The sequence below is a fragment of the Microtus pennsylvanicus genome, chromosome 1, assembly GCF_037038515.1.
Source record: "Microtus pennsylvanicus isolate mMicPen1 chromosome 1, mMicPen1.hap1, whole genome shotgun sequence".
In the NCBI taxonomy this organism is placed as follows: Eukaryota; Metazoa; Chordata; class Mammalia; order Rodentia; family Cricetidae; genus Microtus; species Microtus pennsylvanicus.
The window spans coordinates 117050266-117076538 of NC_134579.1; the positions used below are offsets into that span (position 1 = coordinate 117050266).

General features: G+C 45.0%; 3 protein-coding genes and 1 long non-coding RNA gene across 12 annotated transcripts in view; 2 read left to right on the forward strand and 2 right to left on the reverse strand.

The window, feature by feature from the left end:
* Pgam5 (PGAM family member 5, mitochondrial serine/threonine protein phosphatase) overlaps nt 1-2994 on the forward strand; it is a 33798-nt gene extending 30804 nt beyond the window's left edge. Inside the window, exon 6 of one of the 2 annotated variants that reach the window (XM_075981539.1) lies at nt 2663-2994. In XM_075981539.1, coding sequence (XP_075837654.1) covers nt 2663-2816 — 154 coding nt within the window. In that variant the 3' untranslated portion in view covers nt 2817-2994. The remainder of the gene's footprint in view (nt 1-2662) is intronic. The other variant, XM_075981521.1, reaches the window with a different exon arrangement.
* Ankle2 (ankyrin repeat and LEM domain containing 2) overlaps nt 1-10041 on the reverse strand; it is a 28550-nt gene extending 18509 nt beyond the window's left edge. The window contains exons 1-5 of one of the 2 annotated variants that reach the window (XM_075981184.1): nt 9855-10041; nt 7795-8268; nt 6927-7133; nt 5441-5634; nt 3529-3717 (exon numbers count right to left, since the gene is read on the reverse strand). In XM_075981184.1, the coding sequence (XP_075837299.1) occupies nt 3529-3717; nt 5441-5634; nt 6927-7133; nt 7795-8268; nt 9855-10041 (1251 nt within the window). Of the gene's footprint in view, nt 1-3528; nt 3718-5440; nt 5638-6926; nt 7134-7794; nt 8269-9854 lie in introns of both variants that reach the window. The other variant, XM_075981176.1, reaches the window with a different exon arrangement.
* Nucleotides 10042-10319: 278 nt separating this feature from the next.
* Nucleotides 10320-21409, forward strand: LOC142855057 (uncharacterized). Its single transcript, XR_012911400.1, has 2 exons — nt 10320-10504; nt 18591-21409. It is a non-coding gene; the product is annotated as an uncharacterized LOC142855057 (long non-coding RNA).
* Nucleotides 21410-22751: 1342 nt separating this feature from the next.
* Golga3 (golgin A3) overlaps nt 22752-26273 on the reverse strand; it is a 50616-nt gene continuing 47094 nt past the window's right edge. For all 7 annotated transcript variants that reach the window (XM_075981028.1, XM_075980993.1, XM_075980985.1 and 4 more), the window contains exon 24: nt 22752-26133. In XM_075981028.1, coding sequence (XP_075837143.1) covers nt 25962-26133 — 172 coding nt within the window. In that variant the 3' untranslated portion in view covers nt 22752-25961. The remainder of the gene's footprint in view (nt 26134-26273) is intronic.

Genomic DNA, 26273 nt, shown 5'->3' on the forward strand with positions numbered 1-26273 from the left:
GTTACTTTCATAACCACAAGTTTCTTGGTTTTTTGTTGTTATCTTAATTATTTTATGTGTGTGGGTGTTTTGCCTGCAAGCATGTCTGTGTACAACATGTGTTCCTGGTACTGGGGAAGTCAAAGGAGTCAGATCTCCTGGAACTGGAGTTACAGGTATGTGTGAGCTGTCATATAGATGCTGAGACTTGAACATAGGTCCTCTGGAAGAACAGCCAATGCTCTCAACTGCTGAGCCATGTGTTGGTTTGTTGTACTATACAGTCTCATATAGCACAAACAAGCCTTAAATTGTATAGCCAAGGATGACCTTAGACTTCTACTCCTCTTGCTTTCATTTCCCACATGCAAATACTACCAGTTTGCTGCTGGTGACCTAACTAGGACTAGCTGACAATTAGGCACACACTCTACCTATTGAGCTACATCCCCATCCTCCGGTCCTTGTTTAACATTCCACCCTACAGAAAAGCTCTTTAAAAGGAAGGAAAACAACTCAAAATAGCTTCAGGAAATCCCTGAAACTGACCAGATTCATTAGGCTCCTCCCTGCCAGAGTAAACAATAAAAGCTGAAAGTACCCCTCAGACTGAAGGAAGCTGAGCACAAAGAAAATTATGAGACAGACCATCTGGTAGTTTGAATAAGAAGGGCCCCCACAGGTGCAGAGATTTGAATGCTTGGTCACCAGGGAGAGGGACTATTAGGAGGTGTGGCCATGTTGGAGGAAGTTTATCACCAGGAGTGGGATTTAGGAGTTTCAGAAGCTGCAGGCACTGACTGACTCACTCTGGTCTCGTCCTGCTGCTTGTGGATGGAGAGGTGGAACTCTCAAGCTACTTTTCCAGCACCATGTCTACCTCTAAGTTGCCATGTTCCCCGCAATGACAATGGACTAAACCTCTGAACTGTAAGCAAGCACCAATTAAATACTTTCCTTTATAAACATTGCCATCATATGGTATCTCTTCACAGCAACAGAATACTAAGACAGAAGTTGGTTCCAGGGACTGGGGTATTGCTGTGAAAGGCCTGACCCCACCACCCGAAGACAGTATTTTTCTGTGTAGCCTTGGCTTTTAGAACACTTACTCTGTAGACCAGACTGGCCCTGGATGCAAGAGATTCTTCTGCCTCCACCTCCCAAGTCCTGAGATTAAAGGCATGTATCATCATCACCCTGACCATGCTTTGTCTGGACCCTTTAAACCAGCCATGCTAGCTGGAGTATGGAAGATAATGTTTCTGAGGGGGATTTAATTGTGGGGGTTCAGCTCAAAAAGTTTCAGAGGGGAAGAATATTAATATATGGCCCAGAGACCGTTCTTGTGATATTTTGGCTGCTTTTTTCCTTGTCTGAAAAATTTGCATGAGGCTGGGTAAATTGAAGAGTTTTGGATTAATGACATTGGCAAAGATGTCAGGGGAGCCTAGCTGACACTGTTATTAGTGGTGACACTCTATAATGAAAAGGAATTAATCAAGGAAAACTACAAAATACACAGTTTGAGGAGAAAAGGGAGCACCAAGAAGTGTAACAGAGCTAAGTCAGGTGCACAAGGAGATAAAACGTTTAAAGCAAAGTTTGATCCTAAATGGACTAAAGCTCTGGAGTAGTGACCTCACAGAGAGACTTCACCCAACTAAGCTTCCAACTTGTGAAAAAGAATTAAAGAAAAACTTTAATTTAATTCTCCTCTACTCAGGAGGTAGAGGCAGATGGAGCTCTGAGTTTGAGGCCAGCCTGGTCTACAGAGTGAGTTCCAGGAAACCATCAAAAACAGAAAGCTGGTGAAAATGTATATGAACGAGGGGGCCGTGTTTCAGTCCTAGCAAGCAGAAGAACTTGGCAGCCTTGGCCACGTGGTTCTGGCATTAGTGTCAAGGACATAAAAAAGGAGTTGTGGAATCTCCCTGCATGCATAAGCTGCTGAGGTCAGGCACATGTCAGGGGTGTCCCAGCATGAAGACGCAGAGAGGTCACTGCATGAAGCTGTGAAGATGAAGTCTGGATCGCCTTGGAGACCCCAATGTTGGAGATGCCAGAGCTGTGGGATACCTGTCAAGGATAGCTGCAGCCCAGGTATGACCAGCTCAGGAAAGAAAGGTGTATCACAATCAACAAAGCTGAATAAAGCTGAACATCTGAGGAGCACTTTGATATCAGACATGGAGATGAAGAATTTGGAGTTTGCCCTGTTGGTTTTTGGTCTTGTTTCAGCCCAGTATTTCCCCACTATGCTCCCTTTCCTCCCTTTTGGAATGGTAATGTATATTTTGTGCCATTGTATGTTGGAAGCATGTGATCTGCTTTTGTTTTTTATTTTACAGTTAAGTGATTGCCCTGAGTTTCCAAAAGAACTCTGAACTTTGGGAGTTTTAAACAATGTTAAGACTGTTAGACTGTTACAGACTGTGGGGATTTTTTAAGTTGGAGTCAATGAATTTTTGCGCTATGTTATAGCTATAAGCCTATGGGGGCCAGGGAGTGGAATGTAGTGGTTTGAATAGGAATGGCTCCTATTGACTCATATATTTGAATGCTTGATTGAGGCAGTGGCACTATTACTAGGAAGTGTGGCCTTGTTGGAGGAAGTGTGTCACTGGGATTTTAAAGTGCTCAAACCAGGTCCAGTGTCTCCTTTTCTTCCTTCTGCCTACAGATCTGGATACTCTCCAGCACCAGTAGTGCCTGTATGCCACCATGTTTCCTACCATGATGACAATGAACTAAACCTCTGGACTGAAACCAAGCCCCAATTAAATGCTTCCCTTTATAAGAGTTGCCATGGTCACGGTGTCTCTTCACAGCAATAGAAAATTCAGAAAGACCAGCTGCCTGGAAGAAACAGAAACCAACAGAACTGCCTGGAAGAGGTTTAGATTAACAAAGGCACCTGGGAAGGACACTCTTCTAACACATTGAGCTGCCTGTAGACTGTGTAGTGTATTCCAGGTTCCCAGTTCTGTGAGCTGTCAGTCATGTTAGGGTGGTCCTTGGTGATGCAACTGTCTTTGAGTCATTTCTGCTCCTGTAAGCAACCCTTTACCTATATTCCTGTAAGTAACCCCAATAAAACTCACAGTTAATGGTGGAATCTATACTTTGGTCTGTTATGAGTTCCCTATCTGGAGTTCCCAACATGTGTGTTGCATCTCCCCAAGAAAATTTTTCTTGTGTAACACCTCCATAACCATCTTCCTATCTAAGTCAATAAGCATTTGTGTCTTCCTAATATTCCATAAGCCTTGCACATTGACGTAGCATAGAAAAGAAATCCTCAGGCCGGGCGATGGTGGCGCACCCCTTTAATCCCAGCACTCGGGAGGCAGAGGCAGGCGGATCTCTGTGAGTTCGAGACCAGCCTGGTCTACAGAGCTAGTTCCAGGACAGGCTCCAAAGCCACAGAGAAACCCTGTCTCGAAAAAAATAAGTAAAGAAAGAAAGAAAGAAAGAAAGAAAGAAAGAAATCCTCCCACATATAAGGAACCTAACCCTCCAGCAGACAGACTAATTAGGAATGCTCACCACTTTGTCAGGAGTATTAAGATAAAGGTCGACAATGTAGAGGATGCGCTCCTGCAGCATGTCCATGTTATCATCTGGGTACATTAGACGCATAAACTCAGGGTTCTCCAGAGTCTCTAGTGTCATCTGGCACAGAGAAGCCTGATTCTCTTTGGCAGCAACGTGCATGATATTGTACCGACATCCCTCCTAAAAAAAGGACGAGCTTTGTGTTTGTTAAAACATTGAACTTCTTCAACACAATGCCCATCAAAATCCCAGCAAAATTCTTCAAAGACCTCAAAAGAACGGTACTCAACTTCATTTGGAAAAGCAAAAAAGCCAGGATAGCCAAAACAATCCTATGCAATAAAAAGAACTTCTAGAGGCATCACAATCCCTGACTTCAAACTCTACTACAGAGCTACAATACTGAAAACAGCTTGGTATTGGCATAAGAACAGACAGAAGGACCAATGGAACTAAATAGAAGACCCAGATACCAATCCACACATCTTCGAACACCTGATCTTTGATAAAGAAGCAAAAAATGTCAAATGGGGAAAAAAAGCATATTTAACAAGTGGTGCTGGCATAACTGGATATCAACATGTACAAAAATGAAAATAAGCCCATATCTATCACCATGTACAAAACTCAAGTCCAAATGGATCAACATAAAGCCAGCCACACTGAACCTTATAGAAGAGAAAGTGGGAAGTACACTTGAACACATTGGCACAGGAAACCACTTCCTAAATATAACCCCAGAAGCACAGACACTGAGAGAAACAATTAGTAAGTGGGACCTCCTGAAACTGAAAAGCTTCTGTAAAGCAAAAGACACGGTCAACAAGACAAAACAACAGCCTACAGAATGGGAAAAGATCTTCACCAACCCCACATCAGACAAAGGTCTGATCTCCCAAATATACAAAGAACTCAAGAAATTGGTCATCAAAAGAACACATAATCCAATAAAAAAAATGCAGCACAGACCTAAACAGAGAACTCGCAACAGAGGAATCTAAGATGGCTAAAAGATACTTAAGAAAATGCTCAACATCCTTAGTCATCAGAGAAATGCAAATCAAAACAACTCCGAGATTTTATCTTACGCCTGAAAGAATGGCCAAGATCAAAAACACTGATGACAACTTATGCTGGAGAGGTTGTGGAGAGAAAGGAACACTTCTGCATTGCTGGTGGGAATGTAAACTGGTACAACCCCTTTGAATGTCAGTATGGTGATTTCTCAGAAAATTAGAAAACCACCTTCCTCAAGACCCAGCAATACCACTTTTGGGTATATATCCAAAGGGCGATTAATTGTGCCACAAGGACATGTGCTCAACTATGTTCATAGCAGCTTTGTTTGTCATAGCCAGAACCTGGAAACAACCTAAATGCCCCTCGATCGAAGAATGGATAAAAAAAAAAAAGTGGTACATTTACACAATGGAGTACTGCACAGCAGAAAAAAAATAATGACAGCTTGAATTTTGCAGGAAAATGGATGGAGCTAGAAAACATTATTTTGAGTGAGGTAACCCAGACACAGAAAGACAATTATCACATGTACTCACTCATAGGTCGTTTTTTAAACATAAAGCAAAGAAAGCCAGCCTACAAACCACAATCCTAGAGAACTTAGACAACAATGCAGACACTAAGAAAGACTTACATAGATACAATCTACATGGGAAGTAGAAAGTATAAAAAGACAAGATCTCCTGAGTTAATTGGGAACATGGGGACCTTGGGGGAGGACTGCTTGGAGAGGGGAGAGACAGGGAGGGGAGCAGAGAAAAATGTAGAGCTCAATAAATATCAATAAAATAACAAAACAAAACATTGAACTTTATGTTTGTTAAAGTACAGGGCCACTGGTCAAGAATACAGTGACTGGTAATGGTGCTGAAGGCATACTTACTTGTACAATGGTTGGGTTGTCCCCAGAACCAATTAGATATCGGGGATTATTCCAGATAAGATCAGAAAAGGTATCCTCATCCCCTTTCTCAACAGCTTTCCGAAGCTTAGCAGTGAGGTCCTGTGTGCGGGGACTTTTATAACTGTTTGCTCGTTCTTTATTTACTGTTTCTGATTCAGCCAGGCATGAATAATCTGCTATCAAGAGAGAGAATTATAGAACACAATCTCACAAATATTTTCTTCTCACTTAGTCTGCAGTTGGTGTGGGAGGTCCTTCTGTATATGTGTTGCTTTTACTGGTTAATGAATAAAGCTGCTGTTGGTCAGTGGCTTAAGAGAATATAGCCAGGCTGGAAGAGATTATCAAAGAGAAGCCACGTGGTTGCCTGCAGGAGACAGACGTGCTGGAACCTTGCTGGTAAGCCACAGCCACATGGAGATACATAGATTAAAGGTTCAGCAGCTCTTGGGAGTGATGGGTAAGAAATGATAATGGTATAAAGCACACCATAGTACTAATGCTCAATTGAGTGTTGAGCTCAATCAGGTGACTAAAGACTGAGATTAAGAATTATTTGGTGTACTTTTTTTTTTTTTTTTTTTTTTGCAACAGGGTCTCACTCTGTAGCTCAGGCTCAAACTCATAGAGCACATCTACCTTCATGTGCTTCCTGAGTACTGATAGTAAGGACATGCACTATCATGTCTGGCCATTTAGTATACTTTGAAAGTAAGTCAAGAAACTGAGTGTGGTGGTACAAACCTAGCATCCTAGAAATCAGGAGGTTGAGACAGGAGGACTGCAAGTTCAAAGACAGCCTGGAGTAACAGGGTAAGATTCTTTACCAAAAAAACTAAAAATGTCAATTCTGTTAAGTGAACAAGAAATTAGCAGCAACTGTAATTATCTCTTAGAAAAAAAAGTTCTACTCATAGCTTCTAAAACCTTAATCAAAACTTGAGAGTGTCTTAAAACAATTTCCTGCACAGGCACTTTCTCAAGCTGAAAGAGAAATCTAAGTAGAGGCAGTAGACAGGCCCTCAAATGAAAGACTCTACCTAGACAAATGTAGGGAGAGGGGATGGTCAAGGTCAAGCCTCTCCGAATCAGCTGCTGATTCTGAGGGACACAGCGGGTGTAGTCACATTTCTAGCTCTCATTGGGAGACTGATTCCTGCAGATCCCTTCTTGCAGAAGGTGTTCCCTTTGCTGCTTCTATGGTCCATATGCTAAGATTTGGCTCATCAGCTTCAGGGCCTACTAGCAGCAGATTACATTTGCCGTTATGTCCTGAAACCTTCCCAGGGCAGCCCCCTAGTCTCTTTCTCTTTGGTTATTTCATTGTAGGGTGCTTCAGCTCTCCACCTCCTCCTCTACCATATTTATCTCACAGATGAAGAAATATTGAAGTGCCACACATCAGGAAAGAGAACAATTGTGGTAAATCAAGTCATGACAAGACAAGTAGTACAACATGGTTTACCTTTTAACCCATCACTGCCATGGAGCGGCACTGCCTTCACAGGAGACAGTGAGGACACAGTTTTGTTAGGAGAAGGGAAATAATCACATACTCCTCTAGCAAATTTCTCAGCATCTTCTCTTGTTGGAAAAGCTTTAAATCGGGACCCTTTGATCAATTTGACAGCTTGCAATGCTTCCTTTTTATCTTCGTAAACATGGATCCTTTCTAGGTATGAAAGTAACAAGGGAAAATTAAGAGATGAATAGTTTGAATACTATTAATTGTACTCAGAGTTCAACAGTCAATTTAAATTTGTTAATGAGTCTCTTGGTTTTACCCTCATGTTCAAAATTCAGATTTGCAATCTTTTATTAAAAACATTCTTTCAGGATAAAAAAAAGTATGTTTATGTGAGTGTGTATTTCTGTGACTATATGCACATAATTTATGTGCGAATGTCCTTGAAGGCCTAAAGAGAATCAGATCTCCTGGAGGCTGACTTACAGAGTGAGTGTCAGAAATTCAGGGCTACAAAGAGAAATTGTCTTGAGAAACAAACAAACAAATAAATGAGTGATATAAGCAAGCATATTTTTCCAGGATAGCAAGGGCTACAGAGAGAAACTGTGTCTCAGGGGGTGGGAAAAAGGGAGAGGGAAGATGATTAACCAGTAAAATTACTAACAAATGGAAGTGATCCAATCATTTTCAAGTCAAATCTATCTAACAGAATAGTTTTCCTAGTAACTTTAAAAAAAAAGTATTGCTTAGATTTACCGAACTTAAAAAAAATCAGAGGGTAACAAGTACAAATAATGAAATTCATCTTGGGTGATGAGAGTATGTCTTCCCAGTCTGTGTGAGGAGACACAGCACAGCACGTTACCATTTCTCATAAGGCCATCCTCATATACTGGACACACTCCATAGTACAGAAGTGGCTCCTTAGCAGCTGTCATTCCAGCCTGGTGGTTGTCATTCCTGGCAGAAGCACTGAAGGATATTGGGTGGGACTTAGATGTTACAGCTTCATCCTCTGGAGGGTTCAAGCCCACACTGTAACCAAAATCTCTGTCTTCAGAAAAACTGGCCTGCTGAGTTTGTTTCTCTTCCACTGATGCAGGAGTCCTTAGGGTGCCCTGGATATACGGAGTGGCAGTCACCTCACTGTGATTGGGAAGAGAGGAAGTCAGCAATCCACCTTGCTCTAGTAAAGCCTGAGCTAATTTCTTCTCAAAAATAAATCTTGTTGTTGATGTAATGGGTCCACATTTCAATCCAGCTTTTATAACTTCCTTTCTAAGGTCATCTGGATTCAGGAGTTTCAATCGTGCCAACATGGCATCCATTGTCACTTCACCTACGTTCAAAAAAGCAAAAATTAACTTGAACCATGGAATCGTAGCTCATGTAAACCACATGCTTAAGCAAGTGCCAGCTTCCTCACAGGACCCTACCTTAGATACAATTAGTATTCTTATTCTAAACCTACCATTTCGTTTTACCTTTAGTTGTTCAAGGAAGGTTTTGTCTCTGCAATTAACAAACATAAACAGAACTTCATACATTATTAACTTCAATCCTAGGCTGATTATTGAAACTCTAAGCCTCAGTTTCCTCACCTACAAAATGGATATAATAATAGATCCACTCTGGTAATAATGAAAAATAGATAAAATAATGAACATAAATTCTGTACCACTTGGTCTGACACTGATAACGGAGAAATCAATGACTACTAAGGAAGTGCTGAGATGTCCTTCACTTGCCAATATACACCAGGCTTTTTGTTTTCTTCCCCGCACTGCTAAATAAATAAAAAATGAAGTTGTATGTAAGTTCAAAGAGGCAAGTGAAGCCTCAGTTACTCCTAAGAACTTCTTAGGGTTCTGCTGTGCAATTAACTGTTTAAAATGTCATCTTCCTTCTACAATTCGTGGGGAATTACTATTTATCCTCCACTAAGAACTAGACTCAAGTGTTAATGAAACACAGCTTCTGATGAACACAAAATGAACACATGCTGATGAACACAAACCGGTTAAGCATAAGGAGTTTAGGGAGGTGGAGGGCTGAGAAGAAAGAAGTACAGAGGTGTGGATTCACACCAGGAAATTCCAAAACAACCAAAAAGACCACAGGATCCTACGAAACAGCCAACCTTAGAGTGTACGGATGAACTCTGTTGAAGACTCCGGGTTTTATCCCAGCCCTTTCCCCAGAACTGAGACATGCACCACCTCAACAACTCTCAGATGGATGATGCCAGTAGGTAGTAGGGCTCAATTCCCAGCAATTAGTGTATTACTCTAAAAAAAAAAACCCAAAACAGTAAGAACTATTATTATTCGTATGCTGCTAATGGTGAGGCTGAAAAATAGCGGGTGAATGACCTGCCCATTTCTGAGAAGTTCCATAGCAGCAGTGGCAGAGTCAGGAGCAGATGGGACATGATTTCATTCCGGACATCAGTCACCTCGATCTTAAAGTGACCAGCAACCATCCTCCCATCTCTCATCCAGACCTAACAGTCCATTCGAAAGAAATTAATGAGAGCCGTATTCCTTTATTTCCCCGATCCCCAAATCAGGGAGTCACACCTAACTTCACTACCTCCTCCTATCACTTATTTCGTTAAACTTCAAACCACTGCCAGAACCAACTTTCTCTTTCTTCGACTTCCGACTTTCACCAGTGTTGTTTACTGTTCCCCCTTCCCGCAGCCCTTGCCAGGCCTCCCTGGCGCAGAAGACCCTTCCCCTGGAAGCCCCAGACGCGCCCTGGCAGCCGGGTCTCCAAGGATCTCACCTACAGTGTCAGGAACGCTCCTACAATGGAACAAAAGTTCCGCTTCTCAGTCAGCCTTCCCGCCAGGGGACTCGGGTCCTACTGTGTCCACGGGGAGGGCAGAGAGAAGCTTGCTCCCACTGCCGAATGCGACCTTACCTGGCTGAGGGGCCACAGCTGCAGACGCGCCGGTCGGCGAGGAGGGTGTCCCGCGACGACTCAGGTCCTGCGGCCGCTTCTCTAGCCGCCGGACCAGCCAGCGCACGGCGATGAGCAGCACCGAGGCGCCGAGGAGCTCCCAGGCTAACGCCGCCCACTCAACCACAGCCAACCGCTGCCACAGCATCGCCACCGTCGACGTCGCGGCCTTGAGCGCGGCCGCCGGAGTTAGAATCCGCGCCGCGCACGCCTCGGGCCCTCACTAGGCCGCTCGCTTCGCTGCCGGAGCCGCGCGGGCCGCTAGGTTCGCTGCCTCCGCCCCGCCGCGGGGTTACAGGAGTCGTAGTTAGACAGAAAAAGATGAGGCGGGGTGCGCGTGCAGTGTGGTGTCTTTGGTTTCCCAAAAGAGCCAGAACGTTGCCAGGAACCCAGCTTCAGGCTGCTTTGGAGGCAACCGGGGTCCTGATTCAAGAGAGACGCCGTCCGGCAGTGGCGCGGACAGCTTGTCGGGGTCCTGAGTCGGACTCGGCGCTCTGGCTGGGCGCAGTTTGCTCTTCCCAGCGGTAGGCGCTTGGCCTTGAGTTGCTTCTTCACCACGGGTCTAAACACCTGGGCCACCCAGACTGTGGCCAGAGGAGCCGGTCAGACAGGTAGGTACTGGGGTCCAAAACGGTGGCCAAGTTTAGAAGCTGTTTCTCTGGAGAAACAGACCATCCCCACAAAATGCCCGTGCCGTTTTTGACACGCTAAAGCCTCCCCAGCACTGGGATTAAAGATATGCCCCACCATGCCCGAATGCTAATTGCAGGTCCTTTTCTAATTTTTTTTTTTTGAGCCTTGCTATAGAGATCTTCCTGCTTGAGCCTATAGAATGTTGAGATTACAAGCATATGTCACCATAATTTTACTTCTGACCACAAAACACAAGGGCACCGAATACGATGACATCCCGTGTTGGTGTAGCGGCTTCTCACATGTACTTTGAGCGTTCTTCAGCAAGAAAGGTGTAGGTTGCTTGTTTGGGGAATTAGAAGGCGGCAGAATGGAGGGGTGAGGCGGCAATGCCTTTTCTGTCCAAATGTGCACCCTGCTTTCCTGCCAGTGAGGTCTTGACGTTAAAACCAGTTCTCAATATCAGAAAATGGTGGCCCGAGGAATGCCCTAGAAAGGCTTGAGCGAAGACCAGCAGGTTATGATGCTGAATCCATTTACGAGCTGGCCAAACTTCGAATGTACACCATTCAGGTCATGTCTTCAGTTAATGATATTACTCCTCAAGACAGACTCAGGGAAGCCTACTGAACTAGATCCAAAACAAAAACCCAACCAGATGACTGAGAAATGCTGATATGAATTTCCAATGTTTTTTACAGCCCCAGGATTTATAAGGCAAATTTAGATATGTTCAATTAAGCAGGGCGTGGTGGTGTACATTTTTAATCCCAGCACTTGGGAGGCAGAAGTAAGCAGATATCAGACTTTAAGGCCACTTTGGTCTACGGAGTGAGTTCAAGGACATCCAGGATTACACAGAAAAACCCTGTATCCAAATAAATAAATAAATAAATGAAAAATTCAATTTAATTGTAGGCCGAGGGAGATGGGTAAATTAGTAGTATTTCTTCAAGGAACAGGCCCGGGGAATATGTCCTAGAATAGTGGAGACCAACTTTTGATGTTTTGGGTGTTTTTTTTTTTTGCTTTATTATTGTGTTTATTTAAAAAGACTGTTGTTTACTAAGACTGTTAGAAGCTTTGTGTAGTGGCTAACACATTTACTTAAAACTAAGATCAGCCTGTCTCAAAAAATCAAAGACTTACCAAAAGTATACTGTATTTGTGGCTATCTAGCCATATATTAAGATAGATACAGATGGTCTCATAGAAAACAGCCTATGGCAGAGAATTCAGTAGAAAAAATTGGGAACAACAGCGAGGAGCCTGAGATTCTCAGATAGGGACATGCTAGTTCCATATAATTAAGCTGGGAAAGCAGCAGGTCAGGAATTCTGGGTTAAGGATTATAGCTAAGCCAACAACAGGCTGGCCCAGCAGGTTGAGGAAGGTCTGGATTTATTTTCAGAATGATAAGGCATTAAGTGTTGAGAAGTAGATTTTGACCTGCCTGATGGAGGTAGTGCAGTTATGCAAAGGTGGACAGAGGGTAGATGAATGAATATTTAATGCTCAGAAAACTTCATGTGAGGTGAGGTGTATCAGGCAAGACTACCACTCCATAGTTAAACTACCATAGTCTATTCATATAGAAGACATGACTATTTTATTATCCTGACCCAGATTATATGTAAGCAAAGTCTACAAAACATCTCCTGCAGATACCTATCTGAAAGAGGGACAAAATATGTTTATCCATGACTCTATCCAGAGAGCTGCCCCCATCCTAGGAGCAGCTGGAGCTCCAACTCCAGGGAAGAAAAGCACTTCCTTAATCTAGGCTGCCCAAACTGCAGCCTAGTAGGTGCCATCTTCACATCTAACTAGTTCAACTATGGAAAAACACAAAAGGCTTGTGAAGGTGGTATGAGTGACTGTTCTCTGAACCACTATTTTTGGGAGTTAAGCTGTGCCCCTTGTAAAAGGCTTTTATCCCAGCTGGGTTTCCTGTTTATATCCTCTCATGAAAAGCTGCTCCCTTTCAGCTGTTGTATTTGGAGAGGCTAGAGTATAAAGCTAGGGCAGACTAGGAGAGGTGCTCTATGTATGTATGCTATTACAGAGAAGCCTTCATCCTTTCAGGTTTACCCACATTCCTGTACTTTGTAAAGAAAAGGATCTCAATAAACTCGTTGGTTCCCCAGAATGAACTTACTGAAAGACCCCCACCTAGCAGCATTAAGTTAGCAGCAACAATAACGCTATTTTGCAAGGCTTGAATTTTTGAGCAACATAACTGAAAGCTAGGACAGGGAAGTTCAATTTAGAGGTAAGGGCGTTGGTCAACTTAGGGGCAAGGGCGTTGAACCAGACAGGATATCTATGGTCGACCATCTGGACTGCCAGCAGGGAACTTGGGGTCCAGAAGAACAGTTTGTACCCTAGACGGGCCGAGTCAGCATGCATATCTGATTTCTTGGAAACCACAGAACTGTACTTAGTTTGAACCCGAGCCTTATTTAAATTGCCCAATCAGAACCCTGTAACTATGCTTCTCGCTTCTGTAACCGCGCTTCTGCTTCCCTACCCTATAAAAAACCCACTGCTCCAACCTGAAGGCGCGCTAGTCCTCTGAGCGACTAAGACGCCCCAGGTACCTGTGTATCGGAATAAACCTCTTGCTGTTTGCATCCGCACGAGTGGTCTCGCTGTTCCTTGGGAGGGTCTCCCCAGACTGAAAGGCAGCCCACCTTGGGGGTCTTTCATTTGGAGGTCCCACCGAGATTTGGAGACCCCCCCGCCCAGGGATCATCGACCCACCAACGGGAGGTAAGCTGGCCAGCGATCGTTCTCTGTAAATATCTGTGCTTCTGTGTTTGCGCCTGCGCCCGTATCTGTACTAGTTAGCTAGCTAGATCAGTATCTGGCGGACCCGCGGAGGAGCTGACGAGCTCGTACTCCCGACCGCAACCCTGGGAGACGTCCCAGAGGTGTCCGGGGCCAAGTTCGTGGCCCGTCCGTATTCTGTGAATCCTACCAGGATAGGACTGTTCGGGGCACCCCCGCTGTCTGAAGGGTATGTGATTCTTCTGGGAGACAAGAGATCCGGACTCTCTCTGTCTCCGTCTAAACACTTGCTTTCGGTTTTACGCCAAAGCCGCGCTGTGCGCCTGTGCAGTCTTGCTGTTTGTCTCCTGTTTGTTAGTTTCGTTCTGTCAATAACTGTGTTTGAAACCATGGGACAGTCCATCACCATCCCTTTGAGTTTGACTTTGCAGCAATGGCGGGAAGTCCAAGACACCACAAACAATCAGTCCGTGGACGTCCGCAAGAAGCGATGAGTTACATTCTGTACATCAGAATGGCCCACCTTCAACGTTGGATGGTCGCGGGACGGGACTTTTGACCTTAACGTTATCTCACAGGTTAAAGCCAAAGTGATGGATCCTGGCCCTCATGGGCACCCTGATCAGACCGCCTACATTGTCACTTGGGAAGCCCTGGCTTATGACCCCCCTCTTTGGGTCAAGCCATTCGTTTCTCCGAAACGCCCCATTTTCGCTGCCCCTTCTGCACCTACCCTGCCCCCACCTATCCTTCCAACCCTGGCCGGGCCTCCCTCTCGCTCTTCCCTCTACCCTGTACTAACTAAATCCTCACAGAAAAAGAAACCGCCAGAGTCTAAGGCAAAGCCAGCCCCATGGGTTTTGCCTCCAGGAGACGATCTCCTGGTGGACCTGCTCACGGAAGAGCCACCTTCATACCAGGGACCACCACCCCAGGACCCTGGCAAGGCGGAACCGGCGGACCCCTCGGAGGACAAGGAAGCTGCGGAGCCACCGGAGCCCTCTCTGATGGCGGCCAGACTAAGAGGAAGGAGAGAACAACAACCTGCTGACTCGAGCACTTCCCAGGCTTTTCCACTTAGAGCAGGCGCCAATGGCCAGACCCAATATTGGCCCTTCTCGGCCTCAGATCTGTACAACTGGAAAAATAATAATCCCCCTTCTCTAAGGATCCCTTCATGCTAACTTCTTTGATTGAGTTTATTCTAGTCACCCATCAGCCCACCTGGGATGATTGCCAGCAACTCCTGCAGGCGCTTCTGACGACAGAAGAGAAGCAGAGAGTCCTCCTAAAGGCGCGAAAGAATGTCAGGGGGGCTAATGGCTGCCCTACTCAGCTACCTAATGAAATTGACGCGGCATTTCCCCTAGAATGTCCGGATTGGGATTTCACTACGGACGAAGGTAGGAACCACCTAATCCTCTATCGCCAGTTGCTCATAGCGGGTCTCCATGGGGCCGCTAGGCGCCCAACCAATTTGGCTCAGGTAAAGCAGATTATCCAGGGCTCCGAGGAAACCCCTTCCGCCTTTCTAGAACGACTTAAGGAAGCTTACCGCATTTATACTCCTTATGATCCAGAGGATCCAGGGCTAGAAACAAATGTTTCCATGTCCTTTATTTGGCAGTCAGCTCCAGACATTAAGAGAAAATTGGAACGATTAGATAACCTGAAGGAGAGTTCACTCCAGGATTTACTGAAGGAGGCAGAGAGGATTTTTAACAAGAGAGAGACACAAGAAGAGAGGGACGAACGGCTCAGAAAAGAAGCCGAGGAGAGAGACGAAAGACTAAGGAAGGAAGCTGAGGAGAGAGAAAATATGAGGGACCGTAAGAGGAACAGAGAGATTAGCAAGCTTTTGGCCACTGTAGTTTTCAGGACAGAGGCAGGACAGACAGGGGGGAGACAGAAGGGGCCCCCCCGTGGACAAGGATCAATGTGCCTACTGCAAGGAAAAAGGTCATTGGGTCAAAGACTGCCCCAAGAGACCCAGGGGACCTCGAAAGCCGAGACCCCAAACCTCCCTTTTGACCTTGGATGACTAGGGAGGTCGGGGTCAGGAGCCCCCCCTGAGCCCAGGATAACCCTTAATGTCGGGGGGCAGCCAGTCACCTTCCTAGTAGACACCGGGGCTCAGCATTCTGTGCTGACCCAGAACCCCAGGCCCCTGAGCAACAAGTCTGCTTGGGTCCAAGGAGCTACCGGTGGAAAGAGGTACCGATGGACAACTGATCGCAAAGTTCATCTGGCTACTGGTAAGGTGACTCACTCTTTTCTTCATGTACCTGACTGCCCATATCCGCTATTAGGAAGAGACTTGCTCACAAAATTAAAAGCCCAAATATACTTTGAAAATTCGGGGGTGCAGATCACCGGGCCCCAAGAGCAGCCCCTGCACGTGCTGACCCTAAATTTGGAAGATGAATACCGGCTCCATGAACCGCCCACAGAACCTGATCCCTTAACAGAGACCTCTTGGCTGACAGAATTCCCTCAAGCATGGGCAGAGACTGGGGGTATGGGACTGGCCAAACAACAAGCCCCCTTAGTTATATCTTTAAAGGCTACAGCCACCCCCATTTCGATCAAACAATATCCCATGTCACATGAAGCCAGAGAAGGAATTAGACCTCACATACGGAGACTCTTGGACCAGGGAATATTGATACCCTGCCAGTCCCCCTGGAATACTTCCTTATTGCCTGTCAAAAAGCCTGGAACGGGGGATTACACGCCAGTCCAAGACCTAAGGGAAGTCAACAAGCGGGTGGAGGACATAACCCCTACAATTTGTTGAGCGGACTCTCCCCGACCTATAACTGGTATTCAGTGTTGGATTTGAAAGATGCATTCTTCTGTCTGAGACTTCACCCTGGGAGTCAGCCTATATTTGCCTTCGAATGGAAGGACCCTGACTTGGGGATTTCGGGACAGTTAACTTGGACTAGGCTCCCACAAGGATTCAAAAATAGCCCCACCCTGTTTGATGAAGCGTTACATAGGGATTTGGCTGACTTTAGGATCCAGCATCCAACACTGATGCTGCTTCAATATGTGGACGATCTCCTACTGGCGGCCACCTCAGAACAGGAATGCAGGGAGGGTACCAAGGCCTTGTTACAGGCCCTGGGGGACCTTGGCTACCGAGCCTCAGCTAAAAAGGCTCAAATTTGTCAAAAGCAAGTTACTTACCTGGGGTACTCGATCAAAGAAGGACAGAGATGGCTGACAGAGGCCAGAAAAGAGACAGTCATGAGAATGCCCGTGCCTCGGACCCCCCAACAACTGAGGGAATTTCTAGGGACGGCAGGATTCTGTCGCCCCTGGATCCCGGGGTTTGCTGAGATGGCAGCCCCCTTGTGCCCTCTTACTAAACCAGGGACTCTATTTGATTGGGGCAAGGACCAACAGGAGGCATATCAGAAAATAAAACAGGCCCTGCTAACAGCCCCTGCGTTGGGGCTCCCAGACCTGACCAAGTCATTTGAACTATTCATAGATGAGAAGCAGGGTTACGCCAAAGGGGTCCTAATGCAGAAGCTAGGACCCTGGCGATGCCCTGTGGCCTACCTATCAAAGAAGTTAGACCCGGTGGCCTCCGGATGGCTCCCTTGCCTCAGGATGGTAGCTGCAATAGCAGTCCTGACAAAAGACGCGGGCAAACTGACTCTGGGGCAGCCATTGACTATTTTGGCCCCTCATGTGGTGGAGGCCCTGGTCAAGCAACCCCCTGACCGCTGGCTCTCCAACGCTCGCATGACCCACTATCAGGCCATGCTTCTGGACACTGACCGAGTCCATTTCGGACCTGTGGTAGCCCTGAACCCTGCAACCTTGCTCCCTCTGCTAGAGGGGGAGGCAGAGCATGATTGCCTCGAGATCCTTGCGGAAATGCATGGGACCAGACCGGACCTGACAGATCACCCTCTTAAAGACGCCGACTTCACCTGGTATACGGACGGGAGCAGTTTCCTAAAGGATGGAGAACGAAAGGCTGGGGCAGCGGTAACCACCGAGACCAAGGTAATCTGGGCTAAAGCCCTTCCAGCAGGGACCTCCGCCCAACGAGCCGAACTCATTGCCCTCACTCAGGCTCTTAGGATGGCAGAAGGTAAGAAGCTTAACGTCTATACTGATAGTCGGTACGCTTTTGCTACCGCCCACATCCACGGGGAAATCTACCGAAGGCGAGGGCTGCTAACTTCTGAGGGCAAAGAAATCAAAAACAAGTTTGAGATTCTAGCCCTACTCAAGGCCCTGTTCTTGCCTCAAAAATTAAGCATCATGCATTGCCCAGGTCACCAGAAGGGAAATAACCCAGAAGCCAGGGGTAATCGCTTGGCAGACGAAACAGCTAAGCAAGTGGCCCAAGAGACCACCTCGACGGCTTTCCCCATACAACAAGGGACAGAAAGGGCACGGGACCCCCTCAAATATGATAAAAGAGACCTGGAACTTCTAACCCGCCTAGGGGCCTCCCATGACCCAGACACAGGCAAATGGACCTGGCAAGAAAAGACTGTGATGCCTATGGCATATACCCATGAGATGCTTAATTACTTGCATAAGCTGACCCACCTCAGTCCCCGCAAGATGAAAACCTTATTGGACCGGGAAGAGAGCCACTTTTACTTGCTAGGCAGAGACAGCATGTTGCAGGAAATTGTAAACAAATGCCGAGCCTGCGCCCAAGTTAATGCAGGAAAAACCCGGCTAGACGGGGAGTGCGGGTACGAGGGCATTGTCCTGGAACCCACTGGGAGATTGACTTTACTGAAGTTAAACCAGGATTATATGGATACAAATATCTGTTGGTATTTGTTGACACTTTTTCTGGATGGGTGGAAGCCTTCCCAACCAAGCACGAAACGGCAAAAATTGTGACCAAAAAGCTGTTGGAAGAAATCTTCCCCAGGTATGGCATGCCCCAAGTGCTGGGCACTGACAATGGGCCCGCCTTTGTCTCCCAGGTAAGTCAGTTGGTGGCCAAGCTATTGGGGATTGATTGGAAATTACATTGTGCATACAGACCCCAGAGTTCAGGACAGGTAGAAAGAATGAATAGAACTATTAAGGAGACTTTGACCAAATTAACGCTTGCAACTGGCACTAGAGACTGGGTGCTCCTACTACCCCTAGCCCTCTACAGAGCCTGCAATACACCAGGACCCCATGGGCTCACACCTTTTGAAATACTATATGGGGCGCCCCTGTCCTTCATTAATTTCTTTGACTCCAACATTTCAGACTTTGCTAATAGCCCCTCTCTGGAAGCTCATTTGCAGGCACTCCAGATCGTGCAGAGAGAGGTCTGGAAGCCAGTTGCTGCAGCCTATAAGGAACAATTGGACAGACCAGCGGTACCTCACAGCTACCAGATTGGCGATACAGTGTGGGTCCGCAGACATCAGACTAAGAATTTGGAACCCCGCTGGAAAGGGCCCTACACCGTGCTGCTAACCACTCCAACGGCACTGAAAGTTGACAGTATCGCGGCCTGGGTCCACGCCTCCCACGTGAAAGCAGCTCGTACGGAAAGGGATACAGCAGAACCATCATGGAGGGTCCAGCGCTCTCAAAACCCTCTAAAGATAAGACTTACCTGGGGGCCCCATTAACCATTTTATGGACCCTGTTGGGACTGGGGATGGTGGCCCAAGGGGATAGTCCTCACCGGGTTTTTAACATAACCTGGAGGGTCACCAACCTTATGACGGGAAGGGTCGCCAACACCACTTCCTTGCTAGGGACAACGGCAGACGCTTTTCCAACCCTATACTTTGACCTTTGTGATTTAGTGGGAGAATCATGGAACCCCTCAGACCAGGAGCCGTTCCCCGGATACGGCTGTCACCACCCAGGGGGGCGACATGGGACAAGAAGCAAAGATTTCTATGTATGCCCTGGACAGGATACTAAAAGGAATTGTGGGGGGCCAGCAGAGGGATACTGCGCCCAATGGGGTTGTGAAACAACAGGGGATGCTTACTGGAAACCATCGTCTACTTGGGACCTGATCACCCTTAGGCGAGGAACCATACCCGGGTATCAAGGTGGGGGGCCATGGACATGCGGAGGAAAAGCATGTGGCCCCTGTTATGACTCCACCTCCGCTACTAATGTCCAGGGGGCCACCCCAGGAGGCAGATGTAACCCCTTGGTCCTTGACTTTACCACACAAGGGAAAAAGGCATCCTGGGACGGACCCAAGTCCTGGGGATTACGCCTCTATCGACGACAGGGACATGACCCGGTCACCATGTTTTCCCTAACTAGACAGGTAATGAACGTTGGTCCTCAGCTATCTATTGGACCAAATCCAGTCTTACCCAAGCAGAATCCTCCTTCCCACTCGGCACCAGCATTTCCCCCAGCCTTACCCCAACATATCACGGAGAAACAGTTGGCTTATACCAGCACTCCTAATACTGGTAGCCTGCCCCCCCACGACTAGGGGAACCGAACAGCAGCCTCCCCAGCACCTCAGGACTGGGGACAGACTGCTCAATCTGGTACAGGGAGCATATTTAATTCTCAACGCCACTGACCCCAATAAGACCCGAGAATATTGGTTATGCTTGATTTCCAGACCCCCCTATTATGAAGGGATAGCGGTAACAGGTACCTATGTCGTATATACCTCGCCACCCACACAGTGCACTGGTCTTCCCCAGCACAAACTAACCCTGTCGGAGGTATCAGGAAAAGGACTCTACATGGGAACAGTCCCAAGCTCTCATCGAGCTTTATGCAATACTCTTCAGTCCATCCCATCCGGTTATTACTTAACTGCACCAAGCGGTACCTACTGGGCTTGTAGCACTGGGCTCACTCCTTGTCTATCAACAACCGTACTTAACCTGACCTCTGATTACTGTGTTTTAATTGAATTATGGCCTAAAGTTGCTTATCATGATCCTGAATATATTTATAGTCATTTTGAAGGGAGACCTCGATTTAAACGAGAACCAGTGTCCCTGACTCTAGCACTGTTACTGGGGGGGCTAACTGTGGGAGGCATAGCAGCAGGGGTAGGAACTGGTGCTTCTGCCCTTGCAGCCACCAGCCAATTCAGACAACTTCAAGCCGCAATACATACAGATATCAAGGCCCTAGAGGAATCAGTCAGTGCTCTTGAGAAGTCCCTAACCTCCTTATCAGAAGTAGTGCTACAGAACCGTAGGGGGCTTGATATACTGTTCCTGCAAGAAGGAGGCCTATGCGCTGCCCTGAAAGAGGAATGTTGCTTCTATGCAGACCATACTGGCCTAGTCAGAGACAATATGGCAAAACTGAGAGAGACTTAAGCAGAGACAGCAGTTATTCGAGTCAGAACAGGGATGGTTTGAAGGCTGGTTCAACAGGCCTCCTTGGTTTACCACTCTGGTTTCCTCCATCATGGGCCCCCTAATCATTATACTCCTAATCCTACTTTTCGGACCTTGTATCCTAAATCGCTTGGTCCAATTCATGAAGGATAGACTCTCGGTCATACAAGCCTTGGTCCTCACTCAACAATATCATCAGCTTAAACAATATGATCCAGAACATGTTAAAAGTGCCCACTAGTTGAATAAATGATTTTATTCAAGTTAAAAAAGAAATGGGGGAATGAAAGACCCCCACCTAGCAGCATTAAGTTAGCTGCAGCAATAACGCTATTTTGCAAGGCTTGAATTTTTGAGCAACATAACTGAAAGCTAGGACAGGGAAGTTCAATTTAGAGGTAAGGGCGTTGGTCAACTTAGGGGCAAGGGCGTTGAACCAGACAGGATATCTATGGTCGACCATCTGGACTGCCAGCAGGGAACTTGGGGTCCAGAAGAACAGTTTGTACCCTAGACGGGCCGAGTCAGCATGCATATCTGATTTCTTGGAAACCACAGAACTGTACTTAGTTTGAACCCAAGCATTATTTAAATTGCCCAATCAGAACCCTGTAACTATGCTTCTCGCTTCTGTAACCGCGCTTCTGCTTCCCTACCCTATAAAAAACCCACTGCTCCAACCTGAAGGCGCGCTAGTCCTCTGAGCGACTAAGACGCCCCAGGTACCTGTGTATCTGAATAAATCTCTTGCTGTTTGCATCCGCACGAGTGGTCTCGCTGTTTCTTGGGAGGGTCTCCCCAGACTGAAAGGCAGCCCACCTTGGGGGTCTTTCACTTACATTGTTGTTTACATCTTGCTAGGAAGAAACTTTAGCAACAGGTCACCATCTAGTGTTTTGGGAGCCACATTCGTGCTATCTATTTTAAGGGCCATGAGGACAGAGATGCAGGTTATATAAAGGTAGACAGAGAGTAGTGAATGGCACAGAGTCTTCTCCATATTTAGGCTTGGGGACTCTCTGAGACTATCATGGTTACCCACTGTGGTGATTTGAATGAGAATGGCCCCCACAGACTTAGACTCAGAAGGAGTGGCATTATTGGAGGTGTGACCTTGTTGGAGGAAGTATGTCACAGGGATGGGCTCTGAGGTTTCAGATGCTCAAGGCAGCCCAGTGTCATTCTGTTTCTGCTGCCTGTTGATCCAGAAGCATATCTGCCTGTGTGCTGCCATGCTTCTCACCATGGACTAAACCTCTGAACTGTAAGCCAGCACCAATTAAATGTCTTTTTATTATCATTTATATTTATTATCTATTATTATCTATCTGTTTATTTATTTATTTGGGTTTTTAGAGACAAGAGTTTCATAGTGGTTTTGATACCTGTCTTAGAACTAGCTCTTGTAGACTAGACTGGCCTCGAACTCACAGAGACCCATCTACTTCCCAAGTGCTGGATTAAAGGCATGTGCCAACATTGCCCAGCTTTTTTTTTTAAAAAAAAAAAGATAAGAATTTGCTGTAGTCATGGTGTCTCTTCACAGCAATAGAAACCCAAACTAAGGCACCCATCATGGATGGCAGGGGTGTTAAATAACCCATTTTATAGTTCCCTCATAATTTGCTTCCTAATACTGCATGAGCTACCAGGTTTCTGAGTACCTTAGTGATTTAAATACTGAGCTTCCCAAATCCTTCTCCTTTTCCATCTTGATTTAAACTGTGTGGCTTATTAATAACATTGGGCCAGGATAATGCAGTGATAAAAAAAAAGTGACTAAAACAAATTGTTTGAGGTATGAAAATTAACCCAGCAGAGACTAGTCAGCTGAAGAGCATAGAGTAGACAGGCCTTCCTCTGCTCCCTGCACTCGCTTTTGCATGTGTGCTGCTCCCTCATGGTGATGGTGGATGCAGCCCAATGAAGGTCAGCATGCTACTTCTACTGGTCTGACACAACAAGGAGTGAATCTTTCTACCTTACTTTAAACTTTGGCAGAACACATTACCTTTTAAAATGTTGTGAAACAACATGAGATAAAAAAAGAGCTACTTCCAAATATGACAAAGTGCTAGTACTAAAAATAAAGCCCTTCCAAGTGAAATATGAAAACCTTTACCAAAAATAGTTTATTGCATAAAATGTAAGAAATTCGTGAGCACGCTTATATTTTTTTAAAAAAAGAAGCAAAACAACAACAACAACAACAAAAACCCAAATCAACATGCCTTTTAAAGTTACAGTCTGTTACCTACGACAGTTTTCCCTGGAAAAGTCCCAACATGAAGATTGACTCTCTTGTGAGGAAATTTTTTATAGAAATGAGAAACTCAAAAACCACTGAAATTTTGGACCCTCTAAATTGGACATCAACCCAAGAACCTAAGACTACTATAGAATAGATTTGGCTAGAATTCCAAACCACTGAGCATGTTAGGGTAAGACTCAGGACATCTCATACCATTCTTATCACTGAGGTCCTCAGAAGTCTCTAAGACTTTTTCTTTTCAAATATGATGTTTACTTTCACTCCCAGAATCTTCACTTATTACTTTTTGTTTCAAGATATATGAAAATATATGTCATGGTGATCCTATAGGCCTCTGGCTTTTACAATATCCACACACTAGGACAAGTTACATTTTGAAATGAAGAAAGAATTTAACATAAGCTTTCTGATACATACACTAAGATTACTTTCTGAGAGGGTAGGTCCTGTTCCCTGTACCCCAAACCCAAGTAAACTCACATCTTCCCAAAATCATTGCCCGCTACACAGTATAAAATACTAAGATCATGGCACCAATCTGACGAGTACTATTAAAAAAAATGGAAATCTCTTGGCAGTTTTTTTGAACATAAGAGAAATAAGTAATATTATAAAGCATGCAAGCCAAGATGTCAGCTATAGGACATATAGCATATGTGATATATGCATAAATGTTATGCAGTGGTAAGCCTGCTTTAGAAAGCAATCCTCCAAGTGACTGCAGTTTTTCATGAGTAAACCTATAATTCCAAGTTTTGACTACACAGGCAACAGTAACTCAAGCTGTATTTACCCAAGAAGAAACTCTGGGAGATAAAATACAGTGAAGTCCCTTGAAAATAAGAGGAAAAAAACAAAACCGACCAACCAATCAAAACATTCATAGCAAATTTGAAAATTCAACTTCAAGGTGACTGACTACGGAAACCCTAAGACAATGCCAGCTCCAATCTAAGAGATCTCTGAACTATAAATGTGAGGAAAAGACACATTGATGCATAAAAATGAACAAAAAAATGGAGCTAAGACATGCCAGACTTCCATGGAACCAAGAGGGACCTGACCAAGGACCTGCAAGGTAGACAACAAAGCCTAGAGGAAGTGCCATTTCTGAGGATGTACATGGGACATCAAAACAGTGGAAGAAATAGGTGAAGACATGAAAGCAACTTTCACTTGAATGAGTTCAGAATTAGCATATTCTTTCCTCGTGACTTCTTAAAGACCTCTCCACACAGGAGAAAATAACTATGCTGTAGAGTAAGCCCAACCCAAGTACTATTTCTTGGTTTTGAAATTTAAAATACAAAATAAATAAAAATGTAAATTACCACCCTTTCCTAGTTTCTAACTTAAAGAGGGTATGTTTATATGTAATGTTTTCAAGCTTATTTTTATTTTTTAAAGATTAACCCTGTACAAATTCTATATACATTGTAAAAGGTACAATACTTGTTAGGGAATATTTTTCAAACACCAGACATCATTGTGATTAGTTCTACTTTAATCATACCAGTTAATCTCCTAATAGGATATTACAACAGAACAACTCATTCTCCACAAATTAGACAAGAAACCCAATAAGAGACACCTACGTGGGCTGATCACTAATGCTCAGAACTTCCTTCTTCAGACTTCTCTCCCTTCTAACTTAATATTTCAAATCATTTTTTTTGTTCCATCTTTGGTTTCATGTAACCGAGCTTCAAACTTGCTATGTAGCTGAAAACTGGTCTTGAACTGATCCTTCTCCTGATTCTACCTCCCAAGTGATTACAGTCATGAATTACAAAACCCACTTTATTTTAAACTTTCTTCATGGGCTTTCACAAAGATTAAAGACTTCAACACTTCTAGTCAGTATACGAAGCATTAGTATATGGTTTGGGAAGCAGATGGCAATAAATCACATATTTAGTGCCAACTTTAAACAAGGTTTCTGTCTCTGAACCTTCTGTCTTTCAGACCACAGCTGCCCAACTTTTCCCAGATATTCTGATTCCTAGTAGTATCGGTGTTTAATAGAAGTCCAGGGTAGTTCCTAATGACCATACTGACAGATATTCACAATGCCCCATTAATACCCTCTTTAGGACACAATGGATACAGCCTATAACCCACACACAGACCAAGGTTGCCTTGTCTCCTGCTCTTTTCCTGGGCTCGCTAAATGTCAAGTCAGTATGAGGAGACCTTGGAGATCTTCCATCCCCTGCTAATTCAAGACCTGACTGGTCCTGCCTGTTGGTAAGCCAAAGTGAGTGGAACCACAGACCTGAGATGTCAGTGTTAAGAATTCAAAAAGATGTTGACAGGAAAGACCCCTAGAAATAAAAAGATTAACACAATTCTTTCTGTGCAAGAGTATTTGGTTTTAGGATGCATAGAAAATAAGTTATATTTCTTAAAATACATTTTTTTACTGACATCCCTAAAGCTACATGTATACTGTTTCTCAATATTAAATTTTCAAAAGGCAACCAGTAAGACAATTAGGTCTTTAAATAATACAGGCATATGCCTTTTTAAAAGACTTTCAATATTTACATATACATCCTTTATAGGTAGGATGGTTTGAAAAACAAATGAAATAAAAACAAAAAGTTCAAATAAAAATTTCTGTAGGAAAGTAAAGATCTTAATGAGTGAAACAGTAAAGACCTCTATGTACTGGTGCCTATTGAGCCCACTTTGTATATAGTGCCTGATAAGAACAGGTTCCTGGCAACACCCTTAAGTGTGTCTATAGCCACACATAAGATCCTTCCTTCTGCAAGTAACTGTTCAAACAGACATTCAGATCTCACCAGTGATCCAAACTCTGAGGTCTTTAAGACTTGATCATTTCACACAGGAAAAGCTAGTTGTTTAAAATAACTATTTCTTTAATCCTTGCCTCATTGTTATTTTAATTCTTGATAAAACACAAAGAGGAATTTAAATCTCATCTCTTAAAAAACCACCAGAGCACACAATCAAATAAATAATATTGACAAAAGAATATTCCTTCAGCAGGCACAAATACGTGGTGATGAGAACAAGTAGTCATTGGCCCAGCCCTTCTCTGGGAACATTGTTTTGACTCTGTGGTTTTGTGTCTCCCTTGGGATGGGCATGCTCTGCTGGGGTAGCTTCCACCTGAGTCCACGAGGACAGAGACTCATGCACAGTGATGGTATGCTCCTCCATCTGGCGCTGCAGACTGTCCATTTCCTGCCTGGGGATATGAGAGAAGGCAGAAGAAGAAACTCTAAGTAATACAAGGACCACTAGCTACAGTGGTGGTTCCCTTAAAGTCCAATCAGCAAAATCATCTGGAGTTAAAGAAGGCAAAAGCTCCTGGCATTCCCTCCCCCA